Consider the following 13,906-nt stretch of genomic DNA (forward strand, 5'->3'; position numbering starts at 1 on the left):
CTCACTCACTCACTCACTCACTCACTCACTCACTCACTCACTCACTCACTCACTCACTCACTCACTCACTCACTCACTCACTCACTCACTCACTCACTCACTCACTCACTCACTCACTCACTCACTCACTCACTCACTCACTCACGTCCACACAAAATGGAGAGAAAACATGAACCAGAGACAGATATGAACGAAAAGAGAAACCATTGATTGACCATAAATTGTGTTTTTTTGTAATCTCCACATGACATTTGAGTTCTTGTAAACAAATATTTTTACTTGTTTATTGTGCTCTGCTATCATGCTAGTTGTGCTTTCCATGCTAGCAGTTTTCTTAACTGTTGATGTGAGCAACACAAGGGCTACACAAACGCATTTGTTCTCAGACGAGGTTTTTTTCAGCGATAACACAAAGGATAAAGAGAAACTAATGTGAAAACCCAACTCTCCTGACTTACAAACGTTCAAATGTTGAAGATTTCATCTCCAAGATGAAGTAATGAGGGGGTTTTGAAGTTATTACTTTATAGTTTACCCCCATCTGAAATCTCGGCGAACATAGTGATGTAATAATAGTCTTCACTCCTCCTCCACCCAGCTGTATTCACGCCCCTCTTTGATTATACCATGAGTACCTTGGAGTTGGAGACTTCCGGGATTGATTATTCGCGGTGACATACCTCAGTGTTTGACCAATCACAGCAGAGTGGCCGTGCTTATGCTAAACACAATTTTATCTCCAGAAGAACAAAGTCTTTTTAGTGGGCGGGGCTTAAGCACATTTTCTAAATATTTCAATGAAAAGAACGTTTTGTACAAACACACATACTGATGACCTTTTTCATTCTGTGCAATTCTGGAGTGAGAGCCTAGTTTTTGATGAGGCCCATTAGAGCTTGAGATAAAGTTAAAGGATTCATTTTCATTCAAAGTACAAATATAAGTTTGTTTCTTCCAGGAAAACATTGGTTGTTAAAGGAGTAACTATAATAACCACTAAACTATTGTTTGCATTGTAATACAAGCTACCATTAGATGGCGATCTTTGCTGCATCATCTTTAGCTTTGTGCAATCATTTAAGTGAATTTTTTTTAATAATAAATACTCACAAGAATGAAAAAAGAAAACTAGCGCACTTTACCCAGATCTGCATTATAGCTACATGTTGTGAGTAACATTTCGGTCTAGGCACTTCCTACATGATGAGGTCACATGCTGAAAACGTTTTTATTACGGGACGTGTCTGAGCTACTTGTATGAGCCGTGTTTGACTAAAACAACACTAAGATGTTACTGTACAATGCAATATTAAAGGGCACCTAATGTGTTGATTTAAGTGTGTCTTAAATTGTTCTAGGACCTCTATTGTACTCATCAGTATGTTTCTTTTTGCACAAAACTCTCATTTAATAAAGATATTTACATTGGAAAATACGCTTAAGCCCCACCCACCTAAAATGCTCCGTTTCAGCTGAGACTAGTGCTGTGTCTCAAATCGCTCAGGCTTTTCCTTGATTTTCTGGAACTCCTGTTGTGTTATCAGTTTTATCTTGACCTTTAAAGTATATACTTTATTGAATATTGTTTTGATTGTTTAAGCGCTTTGTACAAATAAAAATGACTTACTTACTTACTTACTTACTAGTTAGTACGTACACTATCCTGATGCATACTAACTTCTAGTATACAAAGAGAAGTATGCGATTTGAGACACAGCACAGAACGAGTTGCATTCAAGGACTCACGTAATTTCAACTCAGCCCTGAAACTCCCGTTTTGTACATTAAAACCAAAATATAAAAATAAGGTTTGCTGCTTAATGTACACGTTACAAAAACACCTAAAGGCAGAAGTAACTCTCACCATGTTTACATAAATATGTATTTTGTTTCACGATTAACATGTAGGTACTTAACTGATTTAAGGCTTCTAGGGGAGGACACCTGCACCAGAGTGATGTCAGAATGTATAACTTAAACCGTAATCTCATTTGGCGAGATTTCAGACGAGGTCGAACTTTATTAAGTAATAACGGAGCAACGTCGTGATGAATGAACGACTGCATTTTGAAAAGGACGATATTTAGTACATGTGAATAAGTCAGGAGAGTTGGGTTTTCACATTAGGTGCACTTTAAGGGATTACCAAATAAGTAGTCAGTACACATTCCGTCGGGGTGAAAGTCAAATGTGTCTGTTTGATAATATAAATATTGTCCTCAAAACGCTCAGATGAAGTTTTGTTTACTCTTAAAAAAAACTATTAAAAAGTCTTTAGCAACGGTATAAAGTACCCAGACCGAAAGAGTAGGACCATATAATGTATATTCAATGAATTACTCGCGGTAGATGTGGAAAATTGGTAAATTACTGCCAACAATGATCCTGGAATGACCATTTCGTTACCATCTACACAGAATTTGGGATTATTTCGGTGAGAGTTGAAATGTACTGACATCGATGGTCAGCCACAATTCCAGTAGCTGTAATATTCACATGCACTCCTTGACCCTGCCAAAAATAATAATATAAAAAATGGATGAAAAAATGAAATAAATATGTCGTCGAGGGCAAAAGGTCAGTTCGAGGAGACAACAACCTTCCTCATTTAAATGTAACGCGATCTTTGGTACGTCGGGCGATCTCACTGGTACCAACAACAAACACTCTGGCAGTGTTCCTGGTCAGCTAACAGCTGCTGCTCTGTGGTTTCGGCCCCGTTCAGACACAGAGGCCTTATTCGGAGCCAGTTCCACCGCTGGTGCTCACCTGCCAGTCGCTCTCCAGTTACCTGAGTCGTGCCAGCGTCCACTCGGCCACAGTCACGGAGAATGACTCCAGAGGGCTCTTTGGTATCATGATGTCAGACGCCCGGAGCCCCGGCGATGTTATAGTGCCACCCCGGGCACTTAAAACACTCCAGGGTCCGGAGCTGGATGACATATCACGCTTCCACGACAACACAGACAAAGCCGATGGAGGATTTAAAAAACGGATTCGTCTTCATCAACACATCTGATGTGCTTACTCCGAGATGGAAATAAAGATGTTCATAAGTGATGTCGGTTCAATAATGTTTTTAAGTCGGACACTGCAAAAGATCCCCGGTTCAAGTCCCAATACCGGAAACCTCTTTGGTTTAAGTTAATAATGGAGTCAAGACCTATAGGGATTTCAGTGGTTCTCAACTGGTGGGCAGTGGTGGTCCTTTGTTCTGCCCAAAAAAAGCCTTTTATTTTAAAAGAATATGGACTTTAAGCTTTGTAATACAGTGATCATGAGCAAATAAACCTTTTTATTTAGACAACACTGCAGACCAACAGAACAAGAGCGGAAAAATCCTACCTGCATCATCCTGTGCTGACTATGTACAACCTCATTTACCACAAATAACTTTTACCTGAAATTGACCTTTTATGACCTTTCCTCGCTCGCAATTAAACTGACCACTTTTCAAATTTTTTATACATTTTTCAAAATGATTATCATCTGACAATACAATATATTGTGATACTCTAGTAACAAGGATACATTTGTAGTATTGTTTGAGTACTTGACTCTGGTGTTGTAGTATTTACAAACCACATGACTCTTGATGAAGTCATAACTGCTTTCATTGGTTTTAAAACCAAATTAAGTCCAAAGACCAGCTTTAAAAGCTGCTGGAATCTATCGTTCAGAAGTATAATTGCAGCACAAAAATGAATAAATGCAGTGAATATTTTTTAAATGTTTATTTATTATGTTAATTGTAAATTAAAAATATGTATAGTATAGTGTACAGTATAGTATGTATAGTTTATTTATACCCACTTATTTTAAATGTAAACCATAAATATTACTATTAAAATGATTTGAATACAAAAAGGTTTGTTATGTGGAATATATTTTCGCACAACCCAATTATTTGATACAGTATATCTCAGGTTTTCATTGCTTGTTTTTCTCTCTTACGTTAAATTTAAATGAATAAAAGTTGAGGTGTCTTTAAACTTTTTTTGTCTTTAGACAAAGTCTGCTCAACCATCTTCTTCTTCGTCTTTTTTTAGGCCTGGAAAAGCCTCTAATTTTAATCTGATTCAAAGAACCAATGCATGTTGACATTATCATCTAAAAAAAACCTCCCAAATAATTGACTGAGAACAAACATAATTTGTCCAACATGACCAAGCCTTTCATGCGCATACATAATTTGGCCCCAAAATAATACTGACAGAAAGAAACATTAAGTTATTATAACATTAAAAAACATGTTTTCTTCTTTAGGCAACAACACTGTTTGAAAGTACTGGTTCGTCACCTGAATGGTATAAATCGTATATGACAAACATCTTGTGTAATTCACAAACACAGATCTTTTTGCCAAAATATTCCTTTAGGAAATTAAAAGATCATCTTTCTGCTCAGATTTCAGACTCTTCAATGGGTTTTTTTGGCACGTGATATATGGCTGCTTTAGGTTGTCAATGTATATCCAGTGTCTTCCCGTCATAAAGTCCTGTGCGGTCCTGGTCATGAGTCTGTGTTCATAGTTAAGGGTCAAAACTCTGTAATCCTTCTTTGAAAACTCATCCAGACGTCACATAAATGGATCAACATGACAAAGATGATCAGCTCATGGACTCAGAACTGATTGTTTTTTGTTTTCGTGCCCGTAATAGAACAGTAATCTTAGCGAGCGTTTCGACATCGTGCCCAGCAACCGAGATCTACCCCGGTCACCCTGGTGATAGGATCACATGTTCACCAGCAGTGACTCAACCATTAGGTGGGAGTCTGAAAGCTGTCACACACTCACACACTCCAGCATCCTACCTAATCATCCACCTACTGTGCAGCGGGGTGACCGGAGTGGCGTTTGGAGGAGGGAGACGAGGAACAGACCAGCTCCTTCAGACAAACCTTCACTCCGGCGTCCATTAGCAGATGTCCTTGGTGAGTCAGCGGAGACGAAGTGGACCACCGTGACTCGTCTCCTGGTCCGCCCGGCGAGAGCTAGTCAGCGGGTGTTGGGGACACATCCTACGACACCAGTGAAGGTCATTCACATTATCATGGCTCCCGTCATCACGTCTGTGTGGTTCAGATGAAGATGTTTTTCTGAACAGATCCTCAAACATTGCCTGGAGCAGTGGTGGGCAATGAAGTGTCCTCGGGGGTCACATTTAAACAGTGACCGGCCATCAAGTAATAGAATAAAACAACAGAGCAAAATGCTTAAATATAATGGGAAAAATAAATAAACGAGCTGAAAATGCTACAATTATTATTATATACAACTTTATTTGAGAATTCTGATGTGAATATGTTTTTCTGGACAAAAGAAAACATGAATGGTAAATAAAAATCAGTCAGTTTTTACATGATCTTTGACATCATGAGGGCCACATAAAGGCTTTGAGAAACAAAATATTATTTTATATTAATGTTAAAGTTAAAGTACGGTGAAAAAATTTTTTTTTACTTGAAAAAAATTATACTCACATGAAGCTCAGTGTCAGTTTCATATACGTTTATGGTTTTGGAAATTTTCGTAATTAAGAAAAAAGGTCATCGTGGTACATTTTTAAAGTAAAATAACGTAGTCCTGCTACAGCTCAGCAGACGATCCTTCAGAGGTCAAGTTAGGCGTTCATGCTGTCATAGAAAAGCTCGTGACGCCCTCAGCTGGTCAATGACTGTAATGACAGATAAGTTAATAAAGGTCCGTTTTGTTAGTGTTTTCCTAAAATAAAAAATGAGAGTAAAATATACACACGGACAAGAAAAGGGTTAGAGGTTAAACTCTTTTTGTTTTTATTTTATTTTATTACATCTAGATTTACTCAGACCTCCGTAAAGAATTATTAAATCTGTACAAGAATTGATGTCCCTGTGATGTCTTTAGGGCCTCACGTAAACCATCCTACTTCTGACACCATGTATCACACAGTATGATCTTAAAACTTAACTACTTAAACACCAAACATTTTTTATTTATTTACTTTTTAAATGTTTTAAATTTTTTAATAAAATGTGTTTTTATAATGAAACTCAATGAAGTTTGTATTGAAAAGTTTGATTCATTGCATAATCGTATTCAGTAAAGTGTATATTGAAATGTTTAATTCGTTCTTGGCATTTTTATACCAACATTTTGTTTTTAATTTACATTTTATTTTAAAGGAGAATGCTTTTCTCAATTATTGGAATTACTCTGTACATTGATAAAGTAATAGCTGTGACAAAATTAATTAATTAAAGAAATATTAGAAATATTTTTATTACATTTTATTTAAAAATAATAATAATAATTCAACCTTTTAATATACAAAATATTGAATTGAATTATATATATAAAAAAAATAATTGATAAAAAAAAACCCAACATAATTTCAATAAAAAAAAAGAAAAAAAAAAGTAACCATTTAATTACTTATTTAAAGTGAAACAATATTATTCCCAAACCAGAACTAAAGTTTCTAAAAAAAACAACAACTCCAAAGAGATAAGCCTTGAGCTTTTCCCCTCTTATGAAGTGATTCTATCTGAGGATGATAGGAGACTGTAGGCTTGAAATAGTTCACAAATTCTTAGTTTGACACAGGGCCGGGTCTAGACAGGCATGTATGAGGGGGCAGCCACAAATCTTGAGGGGGCATTGTGCTCCAGCACCTTTTAGTTTACCTTTAGTTTGAGGGGTACAACATTTATTTGAGGAGGCCAGGCCCCCTCTTGCCCCTGCCTAGACCCGGCCCTGGTTTGACATGTTTTCTGTACAACATACAAATTGTAAAAAAAAGAATCCCAAACGAAATAATTAAACCAAAAATAATGCAGCAACTACAGAAATGGTCTGGTCTGAGAATGTGTATTACCGTGTATTACTTTTTGAAGATCGCATTAACTTGTTAATATCAACTCTTCCCCGGTTAGGGAGTCATTTTTCGAACGTACCCATGTGCACAATCAACAACGGCCTCATGGTGCCATCCCACTTGTGATGCCATACGTCACACAAAATGGTCTTGAATCCTGGTGAAGCAACATTTATGGTTTGAAGAATTCCAATGTTTTCAGTCTCATATTTGAACTTACGTCTCCAGTGAGGATTCGTCCACTTGCTCGACGAGGACGAAGCGACGGTAAGAAAGACAGGAGTCCGTGCGGTTATCTGTACAGTTTTTTTGTCTCCCGTTTTATTTGATGAATGAAACACTTTCAGTTACAAAAATGACTTAAATGAACAACACTGTACAATGAACAAGCAGATATTTTTCTTCATTTTTTTTTTTGGTTTTCAAGATAAATACACTAAAAGGCTAACTTGCTACTACGAGGGAAGTGAAAGGGCAGGGGAAGGTGGGGTCGGGTTGCTTACTGGATGGACGACACAAAAGGAAGAACATAGGGCGATGACATACCTGCACACACACAAACACTCGCACACACACACTCACTCGTGTTGACTAGAAGGGGAGGAGCTAAAGCTATATGTGTGTGCACTGTCGTGTGGGGGCTTGTGTTCTCCCAAAAAAAACAACAGAGAACTCTTTTGTCTCTTTTGCAAATCCACGCCCTCCCCATTTCCCAGCAACCCCACCCAGTCAAACACACACACACACTCTCACACACTCACACACACACATGTGTTGGACTGCAAACAAGCAGGGAAGCTCATGGAAAACCCCTCAGCAGTGTTGGACTGTGAAACGCTCATACACAGGTGAAGGCAAACAGGCAGGGGGTCGAAGGTCAGACAGGTGAACGGTTGGGACCAGACATTGAGGAGAAACTAAATGAAGGGGGGAGGAAAAGGAGGGGAGGGAGAGAGAGGGAGGGGGTGATGAGAATTAAGCAGTACTTTGGCAGCACAAGCAGAAAAGGACAGGAACTGAAGAAGGATCAGAACAGCTACAAAGATACCAAGAACGTCATCATCATCATCATCATCATCGTCGTCATCATAATTAAGATTCATTTTTCCAATGACAAATACTTAAAAATATACATTTCATCATCTTAATTATTGTCATTATTTTCCTTTGGATTGCTGAGGTTTCACAGACGGCGGGGCTGCTGGGTGACAGCAGGGGGCGGCGTGAGCAGAGGACAAGGACAAGTTAGAGATCTTTGGTTTTATTCTTTAACGTCTGACTTGCTTTGTTGTGAAAAAACCTTTGGATTAAAGCTGTATTGTAGAAAGAGATGAGAGGTGTGTGTGTGTGTGTGTGTGTGTGTGTGTGTGTGTGTGTGTGTGTGTGTGTGTGAGCAGGACATGTTGCAGGTCTTTGTCGTTACTTCGTTACTTCTTTGCTTTGCTCATATGCATCTCTCACTCCACAGGTGTTCCATCACTTTTTAATAGTTCCACCTGTGGAGTATTGTGTCTTCTTAAAGGTACAGGCAACCGTTTTATATGTTCTAATATCCTCAGTCGATTACACCTGTAGTTGGCGCTATTGGAAAGATCTATGTCCATGAAAGACACGGTACTTGTCACTTCAACGTCTAGTTCAATGCTAGCATTACACTTGATGTTCAATATATGCTAATTATAAAGTTGTCGGGCTGTAGCGAACACGAATGCTACGATACGATTTGATATATACAGCTCACGATACGATATATTCCGATCCACTGGCATGATTCTTCGTAATGAATTTAGTGATTGTTCCACTGTCTTTTGGTTAAATTTATAGAACTGAAAGCCAAAATATGAATAAACATCAGCTTTAAAAGCAGCTGGAGTTGGCTTTATAGTATCCTCTCGTCCTCAGTAAGCGGCAGAGTCTTACGGGATTTAATTGCTCCTTAAGCTAAGAAGGACGTAATGTCTGCTGCCATCTAGTGACCAGAGGTTTAATTGAAACATCAACAAACTCCATCACTATCTTATTCTACATTTTTTTTTTAAATCAAACAATTTTATTTAAACAAACTTAATTGAGTATAAATTAAAAAATATATATTAAAAAAATATGATATGAAAAAAAACAAATAAATGAATAAAATAAATACAATACCGTGCTTTTTATTATTGATATACTAAGGTGAAATAAATATCAATATCTGTGTTTTAATTCTCCCACCACTAGTTCTTGCTGCACATTTTTGGTTAATCTTTACAACATCTTTGATTGACTCTAAACTTACTTTTCCTGCCTTGAACTGTCAACTCAAATCTCACCAATTCTGAGATTCTTCAGTAAAACCTTTGTATTATGATAAGTGTTGTTTTGGAAGGTTTTCCATGTAAGTAGTGTCTCTAAACAAATGTGTTGGAGGACCAGGCATCATCCCAGTGAGCATCAGGTTCGGGGGACAGTGCTGAGCAGGGATCAGGCAGCAGGGCATTAACTTTGGTATCATTCACGAGGGGGGACATCCCTGCCGCTGAGACCCTGCACCCACACTTCCACCCTCCTGTTCACTCAGGGTGATGCGGCTCCGCCACACTGTCCAGAGAGATGCGACAAGCAAAGCGGTCAGACCTGAAACATGGACGCCCACTGACTCCACACACACACACACCGGGCGAGGAAAAGGTCTACGGATGCGTCACCTAGCAACCTCGGTCGCAGCCGTTTCGCCGGTTACTGCTTCCCTTTACCAACACACGGAGCGGTCAATCTGTGCCCTGGTCAAATCGGAGGCTTTTCAAGTCCAAACGGGATCAGATTTGATCTGACATCAGAGTCGAGGAACACATTCAAGCCACAAGGTTTGTGTACAGCGAAGAGGAAGCAGTAAAAAGCAGGAAACCGACTGGGTTCAAAGCTCAACGTGGACAGCGGGAGTGGGGGGTCGGGTTGGGGGGTTCTTGAGGGACAAGTTGCTGGAGCTTTCGACCAGGTCTGCAGCCTCAAATACCACCATGTGATCATCGACCTCTGAGGTCCCAGACTCCATATTTTAAAGCATTCATCTATTTGGTTTATCATCAAAGAACATGAGGTATATGATGAACTATCTCTCTTTTTACATCCGAAAACGGATGAAGATAATTAAAGAAAAAAAAAAAGAAACAAATATAAGAGGCAAACTGCTCTTTTTTTTGCCTCTACTTCTTGGTACAAAAGTGACCCCTGGACACCCAAGTCCATCTCTTGGTTTGCTTTTTGGTTCAGTAGCAGTAAAGCTCTCAGTAGTTTGGAGGGAAAAGTAGGAGCAGAAGCAACTGTGTGTGTGTGTTGCCAAAGAAAAAGAGCCGTCACTCAGATTACATTAATGCCGTCGTTTTCAGACACAAAGGCGTGTGAAGGCCCAGATCAACCCGAACATCCCTTAAACCATCACTTTACAACATCCTGAGAAGCTGAAGGTTTTTTTTTCCACACACTGCTGCTTCGCCTCATGAGTTATTTGGTTATTTTTTAAGACTTTCATCTTGTTGGGAGGATTGAACAAACAAACAACAGCGTTTTGAATACAGAATATGAAAAAAGATTACCTCTAGAAATAAGTTAAATAAATAGAAAAAGAGCAAAAAGATCAAATCATTGATTCTACCCTGAATAAATAACAATCAAGTCTAAATCAACAGAAGGAGAAACAAAACAAAAGTCCAAAGAGAGATAGTTTAAATTTTTGGTCTAAAATCAAGTTATTTTTAAGGAACTTTTTTTTTCTTAAAGACTTTTTTGTCAGTTTTTTCAAAAGGTTTTTTTTTTTTTATACATTACTGATAAGTAAGCAGTTGAACATAGATCTTTTTTTCTACAAAATCTATAGAAGCACTAACAGATACATTCCGTCTAAGAGTCGATGCCGCGGGACGTCTCCACCTTTGAGGTGCGAAAACGAAGAAAAAAAAAGGAACAACGTCTCCACGTGAGGTTTGGTTCATGAGTGATTCTGTCTCGTGGAATCCAACCAAGTATTCTTTGGAAACTATTTGGTTCGGTTGGTTGCGTCGAGCTGCCTGAGGCTGCGTGTTGGCTAACGCTACTGTTAGCAAGTAGGTTCAAAGGTGGAATTCAAATTGAGTTTTGAGCCTTTAAACATTATTTAGGCGCTCAGTCATATCATCTATACAGTATAGCGATACTAAACATTATTATCGATGGTTAGCTTTAATGTGTCAAAATAAGCTAACCATGTTATTAAACAAAAATACATTTTGGTCACAAGCCTGAATAGTTTTCTTCAATTTTTAAATCACTTTAAAGCTTTAATATCTTAATTGTAAAGTCAAGCTAAACTTTTAAACAACCTTTTATCTTAAATCCTTTTTGATCAAATATGAAAGTGTTGTTTGGTGGGTTAAAGGTCAATGCTGACACTTTTATTTTTAACAAACACACCGTTTTTAACTCGAACTAGTCGACTCTTGATCTTAATTTTCGGCTTCTTCTTTTAGGTTTTTTGGCATCATCAAGTTTTTTGGCTTCTGTCGTAAAATCTGTCGAGACCAGTCCAGTTTTTGAAAAAAATCTGAAATTTTCACAGTATTTTCTTCCTGACCAACGGATAAAAACCTCGAACACGACTATGAAAAACTGAAAAGGAGCTTCCGTAGGTAAGTAAGCGAGTACGTTGTTTCCAAATGCACTAAAAGTACAGTACGTAAAAACGGCATCAAGAGACACAGCAGAGATCAAACGATCAGAACCAAACAACATAAAAAAGAAAAGTAGAAGTTCAGTGAGGTTGTTTGCGTTTAAGCTCCATCCAGGACCAGAGAGCTGAGCTGGAGAAGAAGAGAGGAGCAGGAGGTGGGGTGGTCTTCTGTCCTCCTGTCTCTGTGTCCACTGATGCTACACATTGTCACAGTGGAAGCCGACAGACAGACGCACCCCCCCCTCCTTCCTCCAGCCACATTTGGTTAGGCTTCTTTTTGGTTTGCTTCGGTCATTCCTTTGGGTTTTTGGTTTGGGTTTTTATTTTTGGTATCCTCTTAGAAAAGAAAAGCTGCCGTCCCCCCGTCCTCCGTGTTGCGTCACCCCATCTTCAACCCCGTCCCAAAAGTCAGGATCAGTTCCCTCAATAAAGCTTCCCATAGATGGGTTTGGGACAGGTCGCTGGGATGCCTAAGGTGGTGGTGGGGGGGGCACGCCGCGGTATCGTCCTGTTCTTCTGCATCTGTTATTGTCTTTTTAATGTCTTTGGACGCAGCCGTCAGAAAGCTTTGGTTTTCCATTTGAAGGTGTGCGACGGGTGGAAAATGAAAACACGATGGATGGGATGACGATGAGACGGACAGGTGTCTGCGCCGGCGCCCGGGCCGTGACTAAAGCATATTTAGCCGGCGTTCTCTTCTTTCTCATTTCATACTCGTGGAGTGTTTTCACTCACAGATTACAGGCTATTTTTGGAGAAGGCTGATTGAAGTGCCACAAGTTAAATCAATTCTCACGTCATTGACCTTGCAGACTTGTGTACGGGGGGCTGAGGAAACCTTGTTTCTTTTGGCATATGTAGCAGGTAAAACTTGAAAAACCCCGGTGACACTTTTTCGCTCTTCATACTAGGATTCCTGTCATTTACTATGAGCGTGTTCTCGGTCCAAACTTGGCTTCAAAAAAGGCATCACAAGCTGTCCAGTAAACGCTCTCCACTTGATGACTTTTGCAAGCTATTGCTAGACTCTCAGACAAAAGTGAAGATGATGATGATGATGATGATGATGATGATGACGGAAAAAATGAAAGAAAAGCAACAATAAATACAGGCAAACAAGCTAATAAATAATCCACAGTGGTATAAGAAAATATTCTACGCTCTCAAAAGTGGAGGTAGCTAACAAGGCTAACACGTCGAGCGGCGCACGATCATCCAAAAGAGTCGTGACGGACGAGCACAGACAGGATGAGCGGATGAAGTGTAGCAGTAGAGTTCTGGTCCTGGATAGCTTCAATATTTACACGTCCTTTGAATAAAGCTTTTCTCTCCGTATTTTTGGTTTTTGGTATTTTGGTTTGGTTGTTTTTTTTTTTCGTCGTGTATTCGTCCTTCGTCTCCATCGGGTAAAATTTTTGGTTTAAACGTATTCCTCCCTAATCCTCCTCCGTCAGACCCGCAGCTTCGTGGAAACTATAATATAAAAAAAGGAAAGCACAGACTCCTCCCCTCAATGCTTTGTCCTCGCCGCACTAAGTCACTTTTAAAGTTAAGGTTTTTGTCATTTTTGGTTTCTGCATCTCTGCCGCCGCGTTTGCTCGAAGGCGGCTGGTTTGTGGAGAGGTGCCGTGTTGATATTGTTGATAAAAAAAGAAGAAGAAAAAGGTCCCACGTAGCCTCCTCTCCATGTGTTTTGGCTAGATAAAAGATTTTTGGTTTCAATCTTCCCCTTTCTTCCCCTCTTTCACCTCCTTCCCTCCGTCTCTCCTCTTTCATTCTGTGTATTTTTGGCATCGAAAGACGGTGAGAGAAGGAGGGAGAGAGCCATTGCAGAAAATCTTGAAAGAAGAGCGTAAGAGAGAGAAAGAGATCGCTTTGGTGTGATAAAAAGGTTGAGGTTCCTGCCGGGCCTCCGTCGCTCGGATTTTTTGGCCCTCTGGTGCGGTCACTCCATCTTGGCTCCGCCCGGGGAGGAGGGGCTGTGGACCATCTCGATGGAGGAGCAGGAGGACACCGGACTGGAGCAGGGGGAAGGGGAGCAGGGTGTGGGGCTGATACTGCTGGCTGAGGGGAAGGGGGAGGCCTGGGAGGCTTTGGCTACGGCGGCGCTGATCAGTCCGGCTCCGGGGTTCTGAGCCATGTGGAGGAGGGCTGGGTGGTTGAGGAAGAGGGAGGAGGCCAGGCTTCCCGCCTGACCACTGGACCCAAGCAACACCTTACTGGCTCCCTCAAGACTGGAAAGAGGCAGCTGGCCACCACTGGCTGCCAGAGCTACGGAGGACACAACAACAGAGACAAGATTGTTAAAAGAAACGATCGTTTCTAATGACAAACACAACAAAAATAATCAGGAACCAGATTCATT

The 13,906-nt window shown here is 39.9% G+C and overlaps 1 protein-coding gene across 1 annotated transcript in view; it reads right to left on the reverse strand.

The window, feature by feature from the left end:
* Window positions 1-7,149: 7,149 nt before the first annotated feature.
* The window catches only part of pou2f2b (POU class 2 homeobox 2b), a 59,610-nt gene continuing 52,853 nt past the window's right edge, over window positions 7,150-13,906 (reverse strand). Inside the window, exon 16 of the mRNA XM_087805126.1 lies at window positions 7,150-13,812. Within this exon, the coding sequence (XP_087661252.1) occupies window positions 13,487-13,812 (326 nt within the window). The 3' untranslated portion in view covers window positions 7,150-13,486. The remainder of the gene's footprint in view (window positions 13,813-13,906) is intronic.

This window comes from Callionymus lyra, chromosome 13 (assembly GCF_982586985.1).
Source record: "Callionymus lyra chromosome 13, fCalLyr1.hap1.1, whole genome shotgun sequence".
Classification (NCBI taxonomy): domain Eukaryota; kingdom Metazoa; phylum Chordata; class Actinopteri; order Syngnathiformes; family Callionymidae; genus Callionymus; species Callionymus lyra.